Source organism: Suncus etruscus, chromosome 13 (genome assembly GCF_024139225.1).
Source record: "Suncus etruscus isolate mSunEtr1 chromosome 13, mSunEtr1.pri.cur, whole genome shotgun sequence".
Classification (NCBI taxonomy): domain Eukaryota; kingdom Metazoa; phylum Chordata; class Mammalia; order Eulipotyphla; family Soricidae; genus Suncus; species Suncus etruscus.
In genome coordinates, this window is record NC_064860.1 from 69,024,133 (window position 1) to 69,048,173 (window position 24,041).

General features: G+C 34.7%; 1 protein-coding gene across 1 annotated transcript; it reads left to right on the plus strand.

The window, feature by feature from the left end:
• The first annotated feature begins 21,630 nt into the window (after positions 1-21,630).
• Positions 21,631-22,973, plus strand: LOC126025711 (eukaryotic translation initiation factor 2 subunit 2-like). The gene has a single exon (XM_049785505.1). It carries the CDS (start codon positions 21,670-21,672, stop codon positions 22,669-22,671), a length of 1,002 nt encoding a protein of 333 aa, XP_049641462.1. The 5' UTR covers positions 21,631-21,669; the 3' UTR covers positions 22,672-22,973.
• Positions 22,974-24,041: the final 1,068 nt, after the last annotated feature.

Consider the following 24,041-nt stretch of genomic DNA (forward strand, 5'->3'; position numbering starts at 1 on the left):
AGAGCCTTCCCTGGCCTGGTAGAAGTTCGATTCTTAGAGCTGGTGCAGAAAACAATGCCAGTTCCAAAGATGGGATACAAGGTTCTTGGGTAAATGGCTGATGTCCAATCAACTGAAACCTAAGTTAAGTCATTATGACAAATGTTCAGCATGAAAGGCCCCACTGCAATATAAAATTTGAGTTTTTACCCTTATTATAAAATAAATTCTTAGGCAGGGGAAAATATCCAATATCAACCAATATATACATATACAACATGTGGGAAGCTGAGGCCTACTAAGTCTCTAGCAGATGCCTGAAGCCTAACAGTCTCTAGCAGTTTTTCATAAAGCCTGAACAAGGATGCAGCCTGCCTTTACTAAGGTCAATCTTAAAGGCTATGTGAGGCATTGTGGCAATCCAAGAGGAACACTGAGGCCAGTAACCTTGAGAGTAAAACATATTTTAAACAGGACATATTCTAGACACATCCAAGCCAAAGGGAACACTGACCCAGTAGCCTTGGAGAAAAACATATTTTAGACAGAACATATTATAGACACATCCAGTAGGTTGGAAGAAGCAATATTTGTTATCTATGTAGCCAGGTGCTAGGGGGAATTATGTTAGGGGATCATTGCTTATTATGTAGCTAGATGACGTGAGGAATATTAGGGAAAAACTTATGCTGTTATCTATGTAACCACAAGCCTTGAGAAGTAGTTCAAAGAAAGTATTTTGCTCTACACTTTTTTTTACTGCTGTTTGTTTGCCCCCCCACCATGAATGATATATAATGATCTGCCCTCTTTTCAATAAACAAAAGCTAATGGATTCTTACTAGTTTTCTTTGTATGTGTGTTTATTTTTATTTTTTTGTGTTTTTATTTGTGTGTTCTTTGTATGTTATATACCCATATTCCCTCTGAGAAATTAACCCACATTTGTGGTTTCCCTACAGGGGGCAAGGGAGCCCACAACAGCATATACATATACAACATCAATATATTCCAGAATCCTTAGGTACAGAAACCTGACACCAACAACAGTGACTGTGTGAAAAATAAAAGTGTATTGGCATTACAGACAATGACTTGGGTTGGACAATCTAGTACGCCTGGAGCCTAGAGTTGGTCTTATGCCAGAAAACTTCAGGGGCAAGATCTCCTTGTACTTAGGCCAAGTCTTTTCCTTTCCGTTCCCCTATATTTTGCTGAGCCTATGCAAACATTTGCCACTCTAACACTGTTTTTGCTGTGCTCCTTTGACTCATCCTTAATGAAATAATGTATTATGATCAACTGTGTCAACAATACTATAGCCTTTAATGTTACAGGAGTCACATAAATTTTGTGGCTTTAAATTGCTTTGTGTACTGCTAAGAAATGTTATAATGTACTAAAATCTGGGGACTTACAGGACAAAGTAATTGTGCATGTGTTTGTTTTATTTTTCTTAATGTTTTTTTTTGGAAAAAAACAAACAACAACATCAACATATACATTTATTTATTAGTTTGAAGTCACACCTGTTGGTGCTTAGAGGTTACTGCCTCTAACTTGGTACTCAGGGATTATGTCCAATATTGTTTGGCGAAACAGGTGGTACTAGGCATTGAAGCCCGGCTTCTTGTCTGCAAAATAAATGCTCACTAGTGAACTATCTATTTCTCAGACTCAAGTATTGATAGTTAATATTAGCACTTTTGTTTTCATGATTTAATATATATTAATATAACCCAAGTATTTTAACTAAGCTTAGGGTTGAAAAGTCATGGCCTTTCTAGAACAAAGGTAATGCAAGATTACTTCCTTTTCAACAACTATCTTACTGAAGCTACATCTTTTAACTTTGGTTTCTATAAATTTACTGATAATTCTTCTCAGGTTAGATTTGTATTGAAATAAATTATCTATCTCTTTACCAAACTCTCAGTCTGTTTTGACTGTACATTCTGTGCCCATAGCTATGTAATTTCTCTGTTCTGTCTACTTTTTAATTTTCTCAAAAATATTTTTCTATGTATTTATATTTTTATTATTTAAAATTTTATTCTCTACTTGCCAAACTTTTTTCACTTTTTTTTTAACTGCACTTGTTCTTGGCATAGACAAACACAGTAGCCATTTCCATATTCTTATTTTTACCTCAGCATAATTTTAATAGTTTTGGTTTTATTCTCAATACCTTATCTTTTCTGTGAGGGGGAAAGGTTTGTGATGTAGATGCTAGTAATTTTATTTTCAATTTAATTGAATTCATTTCAAATCCCTGAGAATTTAGCCTTTTATACACTTTGATTTTAAAGAGAATCAGTTTTCTTAGTTGGCTGTCTACTTTCCTTATATATTACTCTCTTATTAGGTTACCAGTGCTATGTACAATATGTACAATATGCCCTTGCAAATATCTTACTAGCCTGTATCTTTCAGATGTGTATAATCAAAGGTCTACTTAATATATGTTTTATTACTTATGTATTTTATTCAAAACAGTCTTGATTAATTTCTGTTCTATTATATATTCCTCAACTAAAGTAAATAAAATAAGTCAAGCGAACATATGACTTGACCTGGAGCCCGAGCAATAGCACTGAAATAGGGCATTTGCCTTGCATGCAGCCATACCAGGACGAACCTGGATTCGATCCCAGGCATCCTATACGGTCCCCCAAGCCAGGAGCAATTTCTGAGCACATAGCCAGGAGTAACCCCTTAGCATCACAAGATGTGGTCCCAAAAGCAATAAATATATATTTATATGTATGACTTAATCTGAATTTACCTAAACTTGACTGAATTTTTTCTCTCTCTCATGACTAAGCAACCAATTTTGTTCAATCAACTTTATTTTAGATCTTGTTAATAATTTTACCTAACATGTATCTTAAGACTAACTTTCTAGTCTACATACTGTAAACTTTCTTTATTTAGATTATACAGACTTGAAGTTTTTTGGTCATCTTAATAAGATCTATTAATATGATTCATTTTTACAAATAAAATTATGCAAATATATAACCTGCTAATAAATATAGAAAGCTAGAAATATAGCTATGTAATATATGGAAATATATATATATAATATAGCTAGAAATCTTACTATTACTCCTTTGTGGGGCCATGCCCAGTGGTGCTGGGGGTTACACCTGATTCTGAGTTCAGGAATCACTTCTTTAAATGCACAGCAGACTAGGACTGGCCTTAGCTCAGTGGTTACTTCGGTAAACTTGGTTTTACAATGCACAGGGGACCATCTGGGATGCTGGCTATTGAATTATATAATATGCAATCACCTTACCTGCTATACTGGTGCTGTGGCTTACAACTTTTTTTTGTTTTTATTTTATTTCATTTTATTTTATTTATTTAATTTTTTTAAGGAAGTTACTGTTAAAGGGCTTAGAAGAATGAATTTAAGCTTCTAAATGCTAGGTTTGCTTCCAGTTTTTGGTGCTATCTCTCAACCTTACTTTAATACTCTTTAAAAGCTCACCAACTTAAAAATTTTTAAATAAATATATTTTTAAATTGAGTAACCATGAGATACACACTTACATAGTTGTTCATGACTGAGTTTCAGTCATACAATGCAAAATTAATGCACAATTCCTGCCACAAATGTTTCCAATTCCCTCTCACTCTCTCTATCTGCCATTGATGCAGACATTTTTCTTATCTACGTTTTTCAAAAATTCTAACAAATATTTTTCATATCCTAAAAAGCAAAGCAACAAGTCTGTAAGCAATAATACTAGCTTCTTAAAACCAGGCTTGATATTTGAAATACTTAAAACAATTATCATAATGCTTCATTATATTCATCTACTCTATATTACAAGCATACATTTTTTAATATCAAGAGCTTATTTAGTTCTTTTACTTGTATAATTATATGCAAAATCTCACATTCAGAGTGAAATGAACAAGAGTGAGGTAGAGCAATGAAGCTTTTAAAACACAAGGACATTACAGGTGAGAGCAAAAGGTAAATCTATATAATGGAATTAAATTCATTCTTTTGTCTTTAATAATTTCCCATACAAGAGTGAAAACTAAGTATACTGGAAGAAATTGATGTATCTCTTGATTGAAGGTCAGATTAAGTACTTAAAGATATGCCACGTAAATTCAAACTCAAACTCTTTACACTATATTCTAGAATTATCATCTGATTAAATTTGGATTAAGGGATGTACTGCGAGATTTTTGGAACATTAACAAACTATGGCTTATGAGAGAGTTTCCAAAAATTGCTGTTTATTTCCATTGACTTAATTTAGGAAGTAGTTCATTCAAGGTGTTACATGTCCATATAATGTGATATAATTCCACTTTTGGATGAAGAAGAAATTGAAGGAAGCATATTCCAATGACCACAGAAAGAAGCTGAGTTCTTGATAAGATCAACTTGCTATGGAATTAAGTCATTTTATAGGCCCTTGAACTTTTAGAATTCCTAAGTAGAAAAACCAATAAATGCAATTTTATTTTTTGTCAGTTTCAATGGAGTTCTCTGTTTGTTCCATTTGAATGCTTCCTACGTACAGTGAATTATATATTAAAAAAGGAATGAATGGTCCTTCTTCCTTAAATGTAATGACTTAAGATATGAAAATATTTTACCCTGAAATAAAAGCAAGAACAAAGAATCTTCAAAACTTTATAAACCCCTTTGAGTTGAAATGCTTTTACCAGAGCTATAATATTATGTGAAAAAGTAAGCATTAAGAAAACTGTTTATATGGTAATGCAAACATTATTATGTAATATGGCTATTGTTTTTCCTTTAGTTTCTGAGGGAATGTACTTCAGAATTTGTTTAACTATTGAGTAGCTATCAAAAAACTGGCTTGAACTTGAAGCAGATCTAATGCAAAATATGTTATTACTAAAGAAACAAGAAATTGTGAACTAAAGTTAAAAGGATATTTTATTAACAATATGAGAAAAAAACTTACAAAAAGCTTGCCATAATCAACTTCCCAAATTAGTTGGATTTTTCTTGAGTCATAACACATAAACATGAGTACTGTTTTCTTTATTCCAACAGTCCTTCTCCGCAAATTTATTTAAATTTTATATCATTTCGGATGGAAAATAAAACATAATGATATTCCTTTTTCTCCATCATAACATAGATATTAATCTGAGAAATTCAGAATTCAAAAAATTTTTTACATAAAGAAAACTAATTCTGAGACTGGAGTGGCAGCACAGTGGTAGGGTCTTTGCCTTGCACAAGGCTGATCTAGGACAGAAATGGGTTTGATCTGCAGCATCCCATATGGTCCCCCGAGCCAGGAGCTATTTCTGAGTGCAGAGCCAAGAGTAATCCCTGAGCAGTGCCGGGTTGTCTTGCACCCCCCCCCCCAAAAAAAAAAAGAAAAAGAACTACTACTTACCATTAAATTTTGAGTTTTCAAAATTATGACTTCGATTTTGGGTTTTAAAACTCATTTAAACAGTTAGATGTCATCTAGGATTTTATACTTCATTTTCTAGTTTGCTTTTCCTCTAAATTAATAAATCTTAGCCTCAAGACTTAATTTTAATTATAGAAGAGTCACAATAAAAGATGTTGCCAAGAACAGAAACAAAACAACTTTGGGTTACCATCTGAAAATGTTAGTCAATGGTAGATATTAAATTTAAATAATACAATTTTTTTTGTTGTCATTTACTTCTCAGAGAGATTTTTGTTGATCTTTTTATCTCTTACTCTACTAGATATTTAGAACTTGAAGCTTGAATGTCTTTAATTTTTCCTCTAAAAGCTTTTCTCTGTAAAAAAGGGTCTCTTGTGTCTGAAAGTTAAGTCGACTTAGTGAACAAATGACTTTTTTTATTGGATCTTGGAGTGAATGGGTTGGGACTTTTCTTCTTTGCAACCTATCATTCAGTATGTTTTCTCAAAATGAATCAGAACTGTTTGAAGCAAAATTAAGTATTTATTTAGTATTGTGTTAAGATAGCAACTCAAAAGACAGAACAAAACAATCTGTTAATTTCCTAATTGTGTAGAGGGTTAGGATTTATATACACATACATAAAGTGTGATAGTTCTCACTCTGCTTAGTGAAGCAAATCAAAGTTAGAACTTGAACACCTTCTTATTGGTAGACTACTTTGCAAATTTGCATTTATACAATGGTTAGCAAATTAGGTGAACATTTAAGAGCAGTATCTGGTAAGTTTCCATTCGGGGTGGTGTCTGGCATGTTGGTATTATACCAACTCCTTCTAGAGAGAAAAGTTTTTGAGATTTCTTGAATATCTTGAGAATGCTGTGACCTAACAATCTCCCAACCTCAGACTGTAATGACTATAAAATGTTTTATTTATTTTAAGCCACCAGAAGACTAATACACCAATCTTCTAATATATATGACCAGGAATCTTAATATATATTTTAAAACATAAAACACCCCATTAAGTTCCTAGCTAATGAAATTTCCTTTTGAATACATTATCAGGTTTAAATATATCCAGACATATGTTAATTCAGAGGGGAACTCTCATAGCAGTTTCCTATTCTTGGTTTGTTGTTTACTTTTGTCTTACATTTAAAAGATTCTTTGTCTTAATTTTAACTTTATTTTCTCTTGAACATGCTAAGTAGACTAAAGAACATGCATTTCTTCAATCCTTTCTGAATTCTAATTGCAGTTGTGTTAGATGTGTGTGTGTGCGCGTAAAATTTCCCAGAGCCTGAAGCCTTAGTACTAAAAGAATTGAAGCAAAATATTTGCCTTGGAAGTATCACCTCCACTCCTCACTTTCTTAGTTGTATTTTACTGTTAGAAGTTTATTAACATTCATTTTAGGGCTGAAGTTATTGTATGTGTGACTTGAAGATGGCCTACTTGAGTTTGATTTTTATTTATTTTTATTTATATATTTATTTATTTTGACCACACCCGGTGATGCTCAGAGGTTACTACTGGCTATGCTCTCAGAATTTGCTCTTGGCTTGGAGGACCATATGGGATGCTGGGGGATTGAAAGGTGGTCCATCCTAGGCTAGCATTTTAGCACTTTAGAATAAGAAGTAGTAAGAAATAAGCTTAACTAGGTATAGCTCCAAAACAAACTAACAAACAATAAAATAAATCAAAACAAAAAAGACAAATTCAAGCATACACTGAGACTAATCTCAAAGAGATACCAAACCTAGCAAACTCCCAGAAAGATGGAATTTGGGCTGACAATTCTGGGGTCATTTTAGAAAGGGCCATTTCAGGCCAAGTCTCACCCTGCTGAGACCCTACAACCCTAGTCAGACCCCAAAACTTCCAGTATATAATAGGCCTACCTCCACAGCTTCTAGAACATATAGTGGTGCAACATCTCAAAATTTCACAATACTGACAGCTTCGTATGAGCAGATAAAATTAGATAGGAAAGTTGCATATAATATCATGAAGCTAAATGTTTAAAAACAACACAGAAAGCTCAACTAACATCAAAAAGCTCAGAAAATTCAAAGACAATGACTTTAGTAACATCATGTAAGGTATAATAATTTCCACAAAATTTCTTTGGTGGAACTAATTTTTTTCTCATTTCTTTTGCCATTTGTTGTAATAAGCAAAATAAATAAAAATTATTTTATGTCTTCTAAGAGGGCTGTACTGGAGGGATGTCTGTGGGAACCTGGGGACATTGTGGAAGAAGTCACTTTGGTGCTGAATTTGTGACGGGACATCGAAAGCCAAAACAGCATTGAAAAATATGGTGCTTCCCTCCCCCTTGAACATATGTCATGTGGACCCAACTTAGACTCCAGGTGATTAGACAGCAACTGTCCAGCCTTGAACCCTGGATCCCAGACACAGAAATGACACAGATTTCCAGAACAGCTCCAGAAACCAAACTCCCTCTTGAAAACCCTCAATACTGCTCTGGCACAAACATGTGCCAGTTTTGATATGATATCCTGACAATGAGGTAATGGTAACAACTTGATCTAAGAGCAGGTTGTCTTACCTCTCTATCTAACACTAAGACAGAATCAGAAGACTCATCATCCTTTGATCTGTGAAAAAGCCAAGATCACTATCTACAGATGACTGACTGTGACAACCATGAGGGGGCAGAATGTATCCTGGGACTAATAAAAAAAAAACCCTAGCCTGGGGTAGGAGAGATAGCACAGTGGTAAGGCATTTGCCATGAACGCAGAGGGCTACCCATATGGTCGGTTCCCCAATCCTCCCAGGAGCAATTTCTGAGCATGGAGCCAGGAGTGACCCCTGAGTGCTGCCAGGTGTGCCCCCCCCCCCAAAAAAAAAAAAGCCCTAGCCTACGATCTGTACAACAACCAAGATCTCTAATTCCAGAGGCCTGACTGAGACAACTGCAACTGAACGGAAGACTCTATCCCAGGCTTCATCCTAGGATCAGCGCAATGACCAAAATCATCAACTACAGAAGACTGATTAAATGACAGTGAAGGAACAGAACTTCTAGGACTGTAAAGAAAGACTTCAACATAAGCACCATTCCTTGACCTGTGCAGATACCAAGATATCTAGATACAGAGGTCTGATTTTATCACCTATGACGGAGCAGAAATCTTCCATAGACCACAAAAGGACCTAGGGGAGAGTAAATTAACACGCAAGGAGTTTGTAGTTATCCCCATGACAGTATACTTCAAGGGTGGAGAAACCCTGTATCTCTTAGGCCAAGAGAATTTTCTTTCTAATTTCCCCATTATTTACTGTGCCTATACAGGAAAAAAAAAAAAAGAAGCACAAAATAATTGTTTTAATTTATTTACTTATTATTTTCTGGTTTTGTTATTGTTGTTCTCATTTTTTTGCGCTGTGTTTTGTTTATATTTCAGGACCGTGGTTATTATGTGGTGCTTGTCTTTATTGCTTTAATGCTCATTGTATTTTTTATTTTTCTTTTTTGTATTGTTGTGTTTCTCTTCCTTTTTCTCTTTCTTCTCTCAAACTGATGTTGAGAGCCTCTAAGGACTACGCCTATTTTCTGCTTGTCTGATTTTAACCCCATTTTATTGCTTTTTTTCTTCAAATAGAACCACATAACTTGAACCATCTTGTTCCGCCTCTCAAATTGAGGGGGAAATAATGGAGGACCAAGACCAAACAGTTGTATGAGCACGGAGTAGTAGCAAAAATGATTGGACTTAAACACCAAATCCAAAGCCAACGACATCAGAATGGATACCCAACCCTACAACAACCTGGACACAAAGGGGACCACTTATACTAGCAGCCCGGGGGGTCAGGGTGGGGGATATGGAATGCAAGCTGGGAACGGAGTTGGTGGGAGGACAACTTTGGTGATGGGAATTCCCCTGATTCAATGTTAATATGTATCTAAAATATCATTATGAAAGATATGTAATCCACTTTGGTCAAAATAAAAATTATTATTATAAAAAAAGAAAAATATGGTGCTTCAAGCCAAAACAAAATGGCCTTATTTTAGAAAGAAAACTTTCTTTCTTTTTTAATAGAGCACAATCTTTAAAGAAAAATTATTTTATTATCAAAGCTGTGCATTGACAATATATCTGCGTTGCTGTACAATGGAGTAATTGAAATTTAACCTGAATTAACCCCACAGTTATGTTTTTTTGTGTTTTAAATAATTCATTCATTCATTCAATTTTTTGTTTTAGGACTATATTCTGTTGTGTGTAGAAGTTACTTTTTGGGGGAGGTCACACCCAGTGGCACTCCTGGCTCTGAGCTCAGAAATCACCCCTGGCAGTCTCGGAGGACCATACAGGATGCCGGGAATCAAGGTCAGTCTGGGTTGGTGGCTTGCAAGGCAAACTCCCTACTGCTGAAATATAGCTCTGGCCCTAGAAGCTACTTTTAAATATATTTTTATTTTGTTGATTTCTGGCCAAACTTGATGGTATTCAGTGGTCTCTCCTGGTTTTGCAGCCAGGATTAGCATCCAGTGGTCTCCAGAAACTGTTTGGGAGGGCAACAAACAAACAAACAAACAAACAAACAAACAAAAGAATAACTTAGGGATACTATCAATTTGGTGTTTTGAGAAAATTCTTAGAGAAAAATATGCTATTAGGAATTAAACGCAGGCCACTAGCATATAAATGCTCCACATCTTGAACTATCTTCCCAGCCCCTGGATTTTTATTTTTTATTTTATTTTATTTTGAGCCACACCCAGAACCTTTCAGGTGTTACTCCTGGCTCTGAGCTCAGAAATAACCCCTGGTAGCTCAGGCGACCATATAGGTTACTGGGGATAAAACTCCAGTTGGCAGTGTGCAAGACAAGTGCCTTCCCAACTGTTATCACTATCTTCACAACCCCTTGATTTTAATTTTTAACTAAAGTGATATAGCATCACAACAAAATGTAATTTTTCAAATATACATTGCAAAATACACACATACACACACAACACATATATATATATATGTATGTATGTCTCCTTTGAACTGTTAAGTAATCCCAAAAATTCTCTCCTTTATCCTTTTGTCAACCACTAATACACAGCAAGTAGTTTTTAATTGTTGATTTATGTGTTCCATGAGTAATAATATGATTTCAAAATTAATTTCTGGGTTCAGATTTTCTTTTAAAATGACAAGCTGGGGCTACAAATTCATATCACCACACCCATGTGGGGGTTCATGTAAAGTAAAGCCAAAAGTTCATTAAATTTAAATATTTTTCCTTGTTTCTTTTTCAACTTAAACAGCTTTTAACCTTAGGCAAGTTATATAACCACAGACTTGGTTTTATAATTTAGCAAATGGCAATTATAAAAGCTCCAGTTCTTCAAATAGAGACTTAATATATCACACTTTACTTTTTATCTCAACTTACTGTTTACCTCATTTTGCCCTACACTGAAATTATATAATTAGGCATGTATTCACTTTCGTAAGGGAACATTCTGCTGAACTCAATAAAGCAAAAGATGCATATGCATTTTTCTTTCTTCCTTTAGGATATGATATCCTTGAAAGAGGGACTATATCAATTATCTTGTCTCCTCTAATATATAGCACAGTGGTTTGCTCTAAATAATTCAGACAGCCACAAATACAGAAGATGAGAAAGTTAGCTTCACAAAATTCCGCATGTGCATATAAAAGGTAGACTGACCTTTCTAGCAAAATGCTGATAATAGTTCAGAAATTTGACTCCTGTACTCTAATCATAAACCCCAATAATTTAGACAAAAACATAGATTAGCATGGCTTTTTTTTTATCAGGATTCTTGGTTGCTATAAAGATGCAGAGCAATTATTTTTGATCAATCAGAATTATTTCCTCCTAGAACCTAAAGGTGAGGGTTATTTACTTTTCAAGTGACATGCTTATAATTCCTTTATAGTCTTAGTCTCATTTTCTTTATCTTCAATGATATTTTCCAAACTCTGGGAGCTTAACAAATGTTAAATGATGGTTTTTATTGACCTGACTGGGCTTGGGGGCTTTCAAAAATTTTAAGAAAGCATTGTAAATGTTTTGTGGTCTTTAGGATTTTAAAATAGACTTACACTGACCTTTCCAAAGCAAGAAAGCAGAAAGTTGCTCTAATCTGAAGCCTAAGAAGTTAAAACTGATTTGATTGGTCTCTTTTGGATCATTAGTTGCATTGAAGTAGATATAGAAAGCTAAAACTTTCGTTAGGTAATTGACACAGAGTTAATTTCAATTTGTAAGGTGTCCTGGGGATGGTATTATAATAAAATACAAAATGGTTTTCATGGCACACAGTGGAGTAGAGACTCAGATAAACGCTGCTTGGAGAGCTAAACTAGATAACTTATAGTCTCCATATATGTGTTATATATATTTGGAGCTCATGTTGTCTTTTTCTATATATACATATACACATATGTATATATGTATGCTAAGGCCAATTTTGATGCTTATGAACTTGTAGTGTCCTTATATTGTCCAACACCACAAACAAGTTCTGAATAGTCTGATATTATTTGCATTTCTTACTGCTGTTATTAAAACTATAGTCACTTAAGATAACAAGTATTTATTACCTGATTGTTCTAGACTCTAGAAATTTGAAATTGGTCTTAGTGGGATAGAATATAATAACTAGCAGAACAGTTTTCTTTCATAAAGCTCTAGGGAAGAATATCTCTTTAATTGTGCCAATTTTTAAAGTCTGGCTAAGTTCCTTGTCTTATGATTTCTGTCCTTAATTTTCAAGGTCAGCAACCTAGCACCTTTGAGTTTCTCCTTTGTGCTTAAATTTGATGCTTCTCTATTCATTACTTTTTATGGGGAAAGGTGGTTTTGGAGCCACAGCCAGTGCTGCTCAGTGTTAATTTTCAGATTAAAGGGGCCATATGTATTACTGGGGAATAAAACTGGGTCTGTGTCCTGCAAGGCAAGTGTCTTTCCCACTATATTATCTCTCTGGTCTTTTACTTCATAGAGTTTTATAACTGCATTGGGCCAGCCTAGATAATCCAGTATAATATTACCATCTCAATATACTTCGTCATAATTTTGAAAGCAGAATTATTTTTTCCATGAAAAGTAATAACTTCGTAGAGTTTTAGAGAACAGAATATGATTATATTTGATGTGGTTATTATTTGCCTAATCATGCTAAAATTTCAAAATTTGAAGTTATCTATATATATTTGTATATATATTTATACATTTATTATTGTAAATGTATAAACCAAGACTGCTTAGAGTTTTCTGATTCTGTGCTCAGGACTCACTCTAGGAAGTGCTTGGGAGATAACATTCAGTTCTGGGTTTTTAAAATGGTTGCCTATTTAATATCAAATAAATTTAATAATTTGTGCAATGATAAACCTGAATTTCAGGCTCTGAACTTTGACGTAATGGAGGATCATAGCTAGGGTTTTTTGCACAGATCCTAGCTCCCAGAGGTATTTCCCTTCATCTTCTTTACCCACCATAGGCTTGGAAAGGGTGGGCTCCTTCCCCTCAGACACCCAAGCCTCAGTATTGTTCTCCCAAAATTAGACCCAAGCTCAAGGGGTCACAGAGGCATGGCGGATTCAGGGGGTGGGGGAGTACAGGGATGAGAAAATCAAGGGACCTCTGGAAGGGGAGACTGAGAGTCCAGGGTGATCAGGAATGGAGGGAGTTCCCAGGAAGGTGGGGTGCTGATGGGTGATGGGGAAGGGTGCAGTCTGTACACACAGGACTTGCAGGGGTGTAGGAGAGCTGGAGGGCCCACCCTGTAGAAGTTGTACGAGGTCAGGCCCTCAGAGGCTTGATGCCAGCTCAGCTCGCAGTTCAGGACCAGATCTTCCAAGGGATGGAACTGATCTTTTGAGGACCAAGGAACTGAGATGCTCCTTCCCAGGCTGGGGAGGATTGTCGCCTCCCCTTCCAGCTGCTGTCACCTCTATTCCTGGCCCCCTTTTTCCTATCCGCTGGCTTTGCCCTCCCTAGGTGCTGCCTCTCCTCTGGGTTTGACCCCTGGCTCTGGGCCCTCTTTCTCTCACCCCCGCAATACATGGACTTGTGACAGTCGTGAACCTGCTTCTTGCATGTTCTGCACCAAATCAAGGTCTGCAACAAGGTACCTGAGAGGACAAGGTCAAGCCTGTATTTGTCCCTTAAGAGTGGGGCAATTGTCATGCCATGGGGAACTGGAGCAATAGCACAGCGAGGAGGGCCTTTGCCTTACACACGACCCACCCAGCTTCAATCCCCAGCACAGCATATGATCCCCGGAGCCCCACCAGGAGTGATTCCTAAGTGGAAAGGCAGGAGTAACCCTTGAGTACTGTCGGTGTGCCCGCCCCAAAAAAGAAAAAAAAAAACACCACCACCCCCGAGTTTCAAAATACTATGGCAATATAGTCTTATTGCTTGCTTTGTTCTTTAGAGTTTTATTATGTCTTTTTTTTTTTACTATGCTTACTATGGAAATATCCTGACTTCTTTTTCTTTATATAGAGAAAGCTAAAGTTTTAATTGATATTTGTTTGATAGCTTCTTATGCTAGTCATTTAATGCAACTCAAGACAGGACTTAGAAGTTCTAGGTGTAGCCCTCAAAGAGGATGCACTATCATTCTAATGTGTCCTTATGCTTATATACATGGAGGGATAAGACCAGAAAAATAATATAAAATTCCATTTAAGCAATTCCACAATTGCTCGATAGTTCTGGTTTCAAAGTAAATACTGAATGAATGAAAAGCTCAATGTTTAATTTTGAAAGTATTAGGCCTAAGAACTCATGACTTCATTACTTGTTATTGAAATATTTCATGTCTTTATATATTTCATTGAAAAAATAAAATTCAAGAGAGTCAAAATAAGCATTAGGCTATTATTTTATTCAGATAAAAATTGAATTTAATATACAGAACATAAATTTTAATTTTAAGAATAGCAAAATTCTTTTAAAATTAATGTACATTTAAATTTCCCTCTAGAACTTAAATGTAAATATTATGTGTAATCAAGTGCATGTAAATTAATTCTCAGAATTCTATTGGAATAGAATACAGAATTCTAACTGAAATTCTAATTTCATAGTGTAATTTTATTGTTATTGGATATCAAGTAAATTGGATACTAAGTAAAAGGTACATAAAATATATACCTTTTGGTTGCTTATCTTGAATTATCTTTGAATCAATTTTTAAATAACTTCAATTTACAATGCTTTGTCAAGATAACAATACTTAAATTTGAAAAATTTATGAATGTAACAATGCATAATGCTATATGTTTTAGGAGACTTTATTTCTTGTTTCTTGAAATAAACAGCATTAAGTGATGTATTTTATTTTGTTACCCCAACAGTTATATAAAAATATTAATTTTTATTCATTGAATTCATATTTATAAGTATGTCATTGAATACCTAATAAGGTATAAAGAAATCATTAGCCTTTCTTAAGAAAGATATTTAAGCTGATGAACTATAAAATTTTGAGTTTTTCTGAGTGCTACTTGGAGATCTAGGGGATGTCTCTCTTTGAAATTCAAAAATCATAAATTGAATATCTTGATATACTTGAGTAAGCAGGAAATGAGCACTGCTTTTGCAATTGACTCATAGATGTGATCCTTAGCAGCAGGGCAAAAATGAAGAGGGTAAGAATGAATAATAAATGTATTTGAAAATGAGGTTTAACACGAGGAATATAAGCATTTTTCTAAAACTCTATAGAATCACGTTTTTTTTTTCTATTTTCTATTTGTCTAAAAATTAAGTATGTGATTTTGTAATTGATAGATTATTTCATCCTTATTATTCAATACTGAAATAAAGTTAGTCTTAGAAAAATCTTTATGACATTACTTTCAAGTGACTTTTTTGTTGACAGTTTATATATAGGAAGCCATATTCCCCTTAAGGTGCTCTTTCAGTAAAATTTGTTACTAATATATTTTAGAAGTATTTTTAGAACTTTATTAAGTTGACATTCAGGTTGTTATCTCAATTTCAAACAAGTGGAAATAAAATCAGAAGTACATTTTATAAGGTGAAAAATTTCCATATAACTTTAGCTTTTTTTTGTAAAAAAAAATTAAACTTCACTTTCACTTTTTTCTTTATGGGTTCTGAAGAATTCCAGCCTCCCTACTGTTGCTTCATATATAGATTCATGTTGAATATGTATTTCCCAGCATCCAGAGGTGCTGATTCAGTGTAGTTGGTGACAGGTGTCTCAATGACAGAGGCAGGAGGCCTTTAAAAATCTTCAGTTTGGGAGTGTCAGGATGGATATGACATAGGCCCATGCTGACAATCTAAAATGAATGCTCTTGGCATAATTGCTTTTCATTCAAAAGTTAAGAAATGCAGCTGCGTCCTCTTCACCTCCAATTCTTGCAATCTCTGTGCATGGAATGAAGGATTGCTTCCTTCATTTCTGAATTTTTTGTTCCCTCTTTCTTGAAAGTAACTAAAGATCAATGAATTTAGTGCTATTTTGATTTTTACTAAATTTAGCCTGGTCAAAAAAATGTTTTTAACTGGAAAATAAACTTAATATAAAGAGAGAGATTCTGTGTTCTTATTTATAAAACGGTAAATGTCTTCTTTCCTTACAGTGACAGAGACACATAGGCACTGCAGCACAACCTTAGGCGAAACAGCCAAAGAAAGGAAGCACTGCCTTTCTCTAGAAGTGGTTCACAATATTTATTCTGATGACAGGAGGAATGCATTAGTTTCAGATTTATAGGAATCTATTAACTCTTGTACATGCATTGTATGTTAATTGGACTATAAGGACATACTTATCCATGGATTACTTTTAGTGGTGTGCCACACTGTATGGATAAATACACATACAATTGTGAATTTTAGAAATAAACAACTTAAAATACAGTCAGCTCTGGGCTAGCAATCAAGGAATCACCAAAATAATTTTAGATTTCTTCTAATGAATTAGCTATTTGTCTTTTTATCATCATTGTTTTTTCCCCTGAGCATAACTATACACATATAAGGTCCTCACATTTTGGAAAGGAAATTTTGTTACTTTGATTCTCTAAATAGTATTTAAAATTGTTAAACAAAGGATCCCAATAAATAACTATTCCACAATCCATAACTAAGCATTGTAAAAAAAAGCCATTGATGACCAAAGGAGCAGCCTTGACAGTTGTCAACTTAACATACATCCAGCGTAATATCTCTGAATTTCATCACTGTCAAGAACAAATCAGAGGTAAATGGATACCAATTCTGATAATGAAGCTGAATAAATTGCCAAAGACCTGCTTCCTAATTTAAAAGAAGGCTATATCAGGGCCAAATAGCAATGGCCCAACTGGCATTTTTCTTTTTGACTACACTGTAGTAAGATTGAGATACAGGCAAGTTTTAGGAGAGAGTAGACCATAGTGATGAGGTTAGTATACAAATATAGTTCAAGGCATTTAAATGTTAAAAAAGGAATAATTAGAGGTATAACACATTAATCATTATTATCAGCAGCTGCTTACAGATGCTTTCTAATTTTTAGTAGCTTCTGAGAGCAAAAAAATCAAATGTATTTGTAAATTTTAAATGCTATCAGGTAAAATTTGCCTTTAGCCAGCTCCTCTCTATTTCTCCCTTCATTTCTATCTTCCTTTTATCCTGTATTTTTCTTTCTTTCCTCCCTCTTTTATTTATCTTTTTTCTTTTCCTTCTATCTCTTCTTTTCAGCCTGCTTATTTTATTTATGAATAAAACAATTCACAATTTGAGATAAGTCCAGAAATTATTACAAATAATGATGAAACACCTACAGCTATGCCTGTTTATTTACATTTAACTTGCATATATAGATTCAGTAGGTCTGGAGAATATTTAGTACAGTGACTTCTGAGTATTGGAACTAAAAAATGCTTGAAAAGTTCCTTGAACATTAGAAAAAAATCTTTCCAAAATAAAGTATATGATAGTTTCCTATCCATTAATAAGGTTAGGGCTTCTAGAACATACTTTAGTCTATAATTTTTTCTTGGTGTTTTTATGTGTTTGGTTAAAAAGTAGAGATTCTATTGGACTAAGACATTTGAAAACTGCTTTTTGTCCTGTGTGTTTTTGTAGTGTACCAGCTGTGGACTGATTTGCGAATCATTTTAGGACATTACATACTAATTGCTAAAATGATTAAGGTTCTTTCCACTACTATAATCAATCCCTTAACCCATCATTTTCCACTTTCACAATTTAAATGCATATTATCCAAATTTTCATTCACTAACATGCTCATTTAACTGAAGATCAAATTTTGTTCCTGTGATATAATATTTGCATCAGGTTTTTTTTTTTTTTGGTGTGATCTCTTACAACTGTGATCTCTTACAAGCGATCAATCTAAGCCAAATAAATAGCAAACAAAAGGGGTGGGGAAAAAAGTTGAGAGAATGAGAATTGTTTACTCTGGAAATGACTAAGTTCTGTATTTCAACAAGAACCCAATGAAATCTAAATGAAATCCAAAGACATGAACACATTATTGAATTTGTCCTAATCAAGGAAAATATCCACAGTATTAATATACTAAGAAACATTCTAGACTGATGGAAAAGTATGTAATTTTTTAAATCTTGTTTTGGGGCTACGCTTGGCAGTACTTGGTCCTTAATCCTGGCTCAAGGTTTACTTCTGGTGGTACTTAGTGATAGAACCTGGGTCAGCCTTATGCATGCAAGCCCCCTACCTACTGAACTATCACTTAAAAACCCAAAATTATGTATTTTAAAAAAGATTTGAGATCTCATTTTGTTTCAAATGATACCCTTTCTGAAAAACATTTTCAGAATCTGCCATTGGGTTTATACAAGCCTGATAATATAATATTCATGTCCAGGACTAAAGAGAATACTACTGCATTCTTGAAAGCAAGGAACTGATAAAATGGTCAAATAGGGCTTGATAACAATTTATTTCTGACCTTTTAATGCCATCTGTTCTTAATGATTTTCTGTCATTTCTGTCTAGTCTAGGCTTGAAACTCAGTCTCAGAGGTGCATAGCTTTACGTTACCACTTAACTTTCAACTTCCATTTTCAGCATAGAAGGTAAATCAGTAATTGTCACACTGGCCTCTCTAGGTTTTGTCAGGCTCTCATGCGGGATTATGACATAGATCTGAAGGGTTTTTCATCTGACTTTGACTCTAATTTTGACTTAATCATGGAAATATCTTTGGACTTCAGGAACTTAATTATCCTCTTAGCTTCAACTCTTTTTTTGCTTGGGTTCACTACTTTGGTTCTATCTGTCTCCTAACTTATTAAAAATATAAATAAGAAAGCATCTTCTATGAGATATCTTAACTGACCATTCTGTACTAATGTTCTTTGTTTCTTTGTATTTCTTCTTTTATTTTATATTTTATTTTAAATAAATTATATGGGCTTTTCCTGAGTTTTATCGTTGGAGAAGATGTTGGATCCTGTAGAGATACTACCATGTGAACATTTAGAAAAATTATCCTCTGTTTCAAATATTTTAATCTGGTTTTTATTTATTACTTGGCATCAAATGAGACAAGAATCCACCTTCATTTGCAGGAGGGAAAATGTGAAATAAAAGATTCTCAAATAAAAAATCCATAGAGACTTTCTGTCCTGAGATTATGAAACTTATATTTCTAATACATTCATCCAGAAAAATATATCTAGAAATCTTTAGATACAGAGTGTCTTGTGTATTTGTACAGCAGTCAAAATATATTTACTTTCTTGTGAAAAAAACTGGACTTAACATTGGTTTAAGCAGCTAGTCCTCAGGGATGAGTGGTTCAGGACTTGTGCAATTTGCCAGTTATCTCCTGCTTGCTCCCTTCCACCCACTGCTATCTTTCTTGTTTGCCTCTGCATCTTTCTGTGTGTCACCAATATTTACTCTTTCTGAATTATTTGCTCTCTCCATCGAATGAAAAAGAAGGTTATTGCCAGTTCCAGTCCAAAAAAGAAGAGACTCTTTTCTTGCAGTGGTCACAGATGACTTGAAATACTCAAACTGACACTAAAAGGGTTTCATGCCACCTCAACTCACTCACTGTAAATAGTGGTCAGTACTCTTGATAAAGTGTTCATCTCTGCTGAAAGTGGTAACCTTAACCTGGGACTTTATTGGATTAGGAAAAAAATAGAAAAGAAAAGAAAAGAAAAGAATAGGAAATAAAAGAAAGAAATAGAAAGCAGATCAGAAAAAAAAGCAACTCAGGAAACTAAGATCTCTGTGTTCATAACATTATAGATATCCATATATTGACAATATATAGAAAACCATGAAATAAGGATACTTGGGATATTTTATTTTTTAAAATCTTGTTAAAATTCACAGTGTACACATATAATTTTAACTTGCTACTCCTCTTTTTCAAATGTCTTTGTAGCTTTAATCAGGCATATACACAGGCAAATTTTCTGGTTCTTATTAACTTCATTCAAATATAGAAAACATTTACTGAATACCTAAAATATAAACTACTTGCACATTGTGATAAACCATAAGCACTCTTTTACTTCATGTTATATATTTTAATAATTCTCAAGCAGGTACAACTATTATTTTTTCAAAAAATTATAAAGTACTTAACCATAATCTAATTTTTTTCTGTGCTATTTTAATCATGACTTTAAACAGATGTCATTAAAATAATTCAAGTATCTTGAAAAAATACAATGGATTGTAGTGCAAAGATTTTGGCACTTTGGTGATGGCAAAGGCTTCTTATTGTTGCACCTCTAAAATATATAAAATTTATATACTTGTAAACTAATGTTGTCTCAAAATAAAATTAAAAGAAATATTTGGGTTCATATCTTTTAAATGTATATTTTGCATTTATGTTACGGTTTAAGGGAAAATATTGTAAAATCTCTGTCCTGAGTAATTATTACCCTTAAGTCATATTTCTAGGCCTCATCAATACATTGCTAGCACTTAGATCAATATACAATTAGTGTCCTATGTAAGATGCTGAGAGTAGATTTGGACAGTTTGCAGATAGAAGGCATACTTCAGGTGAGGCTGTTAAATGTCAAACAAACAAGTAAAACATATTATTTATTTATCCATCTACCTATTCATCTACTATTATTTATGAATCTATCATCTAGTATTTACTTGATCTCTATTTCCGAGACCAAATATTGAAGTATACACATACACACACACACACACACACATATATATATATATATATTTATCAACTGAAGTCATATAAAACATATTTAATTTTTTTCTTTATACAGATTTCCACAGGGAGTTGAGCTGATATTACTAGCTATGTACCTCATGGTGAGTTACAGTTATAGTGGGGACAGCAGGCATCTATACCTCTGTTTAATAGAAAGCACAGTACAGCAGAGATCTTCTAACTCTGCATTTAAAATCCCCCAATAGCTATAATTACTTCTTAAAACCATTTGAGCATTAGTGCCAAATCAAGTGGAATAGTTTCTTTAAATAATTCAAGGGGCTGAATGATGTTCTCACACAGGCCATAATAAATGATATTAATTTTCAGAGAAAGGAGGATAAGAAAATTGTGATTTTGGTTTTTATTTCAAATGAAAAGTATTTTGAAAGGGATTAAAAGAGTAGCTTTTCCTCCTCTGGGTTTCACTCTCCATGTTCCCCACCTCTGGTCCTTTCATAGAAACTCCACCCATTGTGTTTAGCCCTGCGTTTCTGCCCCCGCAGAGCACTGTCCTGCGGTGGGAAGTTTTAGTCTTCTGTGGAACAAGCTTATTGATCAGCAGGGTTTACTCACTCCAATATAAGGACATTCTGATTCTTTCCCTTGGGGTTTCTTTTCCTTCATGAGAAAACCCTTACGAAGAATTCTTTTACCCTTCTTATTGTGCTTCCAATCAATCTTTCATTTGATATAGTATCAAAAAATAAAAGTGACATCTGAAGTCTTAGTTCCTCAGAAAGAAACTTTTTCAGACATCTATATTTCGTCTGTGCATCATGAGGCAGTGGTTTTAACTTAATTTTAATACACAAGTTTGAGTTTCTGTCATTGCTATTAATTAAAATACCAATACTCCCAAGGTTCTCAAATTTCTGACCATAAATAATATTCTAAAATACAAATGTCTAGGTGTATTCTTTTAATTTAAGATGTCTAGTTTTTTCCTTTAAAATTCTTATTTATTGTTTGTTGACGGGCGGACCGACGGACCTTCTGCCTGGACGAGGCCGCGCCGTGCCCGCTCGAGACGCAGCCATGTTGGGGGACGAGATGATTTTTGATCCTACTATGATCAAGAAGAAAAAGAAGAAGAAGAAGCCTTTTATGTTAGATGAAGAAGGGGATGCCCAGACAGAAGAAACTCAGCCCTCAGAAACAAAAGAAGTGGAACCAGAGCCAGCTGAGGACAAAGATGTAGAAGCTGATGAAGAAGACAGTAGGAAAAAAGATGCTTCGGATGACCTAGATGACTTAAACTTCTTTAATCAGAAGAAAAAGAAGAAAAAAACAAAAAAGATATTTGATATTGATGAAGCTGAAGAAGGTATAAAGGATCTTAAGATTGAAAGTGATGTTCAAGAAACTGCTGAACCAGAGGATGACCTTGACATTATGCTTGGCAATAAAAAGAAGAAAAGGAAGAATGCCAAATTCCCAAATGAAGATGAAATATTAGAGAAAGATGAAGCTTTAGAGGATGAAGACAGCAAAAAAGATGATGGTATCTCATTCAGTAACCAGACAGGCCCTGCGTGGGCAGGCTCAGAAAGAGACTACACATATGAGGAGTTACTGAATCGAGTGTTTAACATCATGAGGGAAAAGAACCCTGACATGGTTGCTGGAGAGAAAAGAAAATTTGTGATGAAACCTCCGCAAGTTGTTCGAGTAGGAACCAAGAAAACTTCTTTCGTCAACTTTACAGATATCTGTAAACTATTACATCGTCAACCCAAACATCTCCTTGCATTTTTATTGGCTGAATTGGGTACAAGTGGTTCTATAGACGGTAATAACCAGCTTGTAATCAAGGGAAGATTCCAGCAGAAACAGATAGAAAATGTTTTGAGAAGATATATCAAGGAATATGTCACCTGTCACACGTGCCGATCACCAGACACAATCCTGCAAAAGGACACCCGACTTTATTTCTTACAGTGCGAAACTTGTCATTCTCGATGCTCTGTTGCCAGCATCAAAACCGGCTTCCAGGCTGTCACAGGCAAGCGAGCACAGCTCCGTGCCAAAGCTAACTAATTTGCTGATCAACCACTGATTTTTCGAAGTGTGTTGTGAAGTTTTGGCTGGACAGGTTTACCATCAGAGTGGATATACCATTGTATTAAGACAAGATAGAAAATCTGCCAACTTCTTCGGCATGTGGCTGGTTGGTCCGATATCCTTGCAAGATGCCGATTTGCAAGCAGTTGACATACTCATTGCCTACTTTTAACAACTGTCAGAAACACGATGGGATAAGGAGGTGCTTTTTTAAAATCGTTCGTTCATAGACTTCTGTAAGATGCAAGATAAATTAAAGTTATTATAACAGTGATTCAATTTGGTTTGTCCTTCAGTTTTTTTTTTTTCTTCATGAAAATTGTGCTTGATGATGAATTCAACATAGCAGTTCACTTATGTTTTAGGGAGCTCTTTCATTCTGAGTTATTGGAACCGGACAGTTGGCACACACTCGGCTGGGTTATTATTTCTGTCTCTTTTTGCAATTCAGTTAGACGGTTTCACACAAGAGGGGGGGATGGAGCATGCAGTCTGGAAAAACAACCTGTTTCCAGTGTTATGGAATATTTGTATACATTAATTCTTTACATTATGAGGATTGTTGCTACTACCTCACTGCCCAGCCCTCCAGCTCTTACCACATAAGGGAATTCAAGGTGCTAAGTAAGTACTCTTTCATTCTTAGAATTCTCTTCCTTATTGGTAACAAAGAGGATCCTAGAGTAAACAGCTTCGAAAGTTTATCTTACAGCTATCACACTAAGAAGAAACATTCTGGGCCCGTAGAGATATCAGCCAATCCAGGACCTAAGGTGGTTGGTTCGAATCCCGGTGTCCCATATGGTCCCCCGTGCCTGCCAGGAGCTATTTCTAAGCAGACAGCTAGGAGTAGCCCCTGAGCACTGCCAGGTGTGGCCCAAAACTGGGAAAAAAAAAAAAAGAAGAAACATTCTAGTTTTCAGATGGCAAAAAAGTGGTGTGCTTATGTCCTATACTGCACATAAGACTCTTGAAAACTAAAGAAACTGCTATAAAAAAAGGATGTTTTCATTTTCTTCCCCAACTTGTGCAGTGGGTTTGAGGAAAGCCCACTACAAGTGTTTTTTGTTTTTTTTTTTAATCAAAGTAGCTTTTGATTGTGACCATAAGAAACCAAGAGACCACCTCTAGGGAGTGCTTCTGCGCCTCCAGTTTGCCTTCTGAGAAATTGAAAGGGTATTTATTCCAGTAAGCCCAGGAATGAAGACTAGTCTTCTATATCTGCTGTGATCTGCCTTGCACACACTCAGCAAGGGTAGAAGACTGCTACACACTTCCTTGATGCTCAATTCCTCAGCAGCCTAGAAGCAGCCAGCCCCATCCTGAATATCTTGACTGTTTTTAAT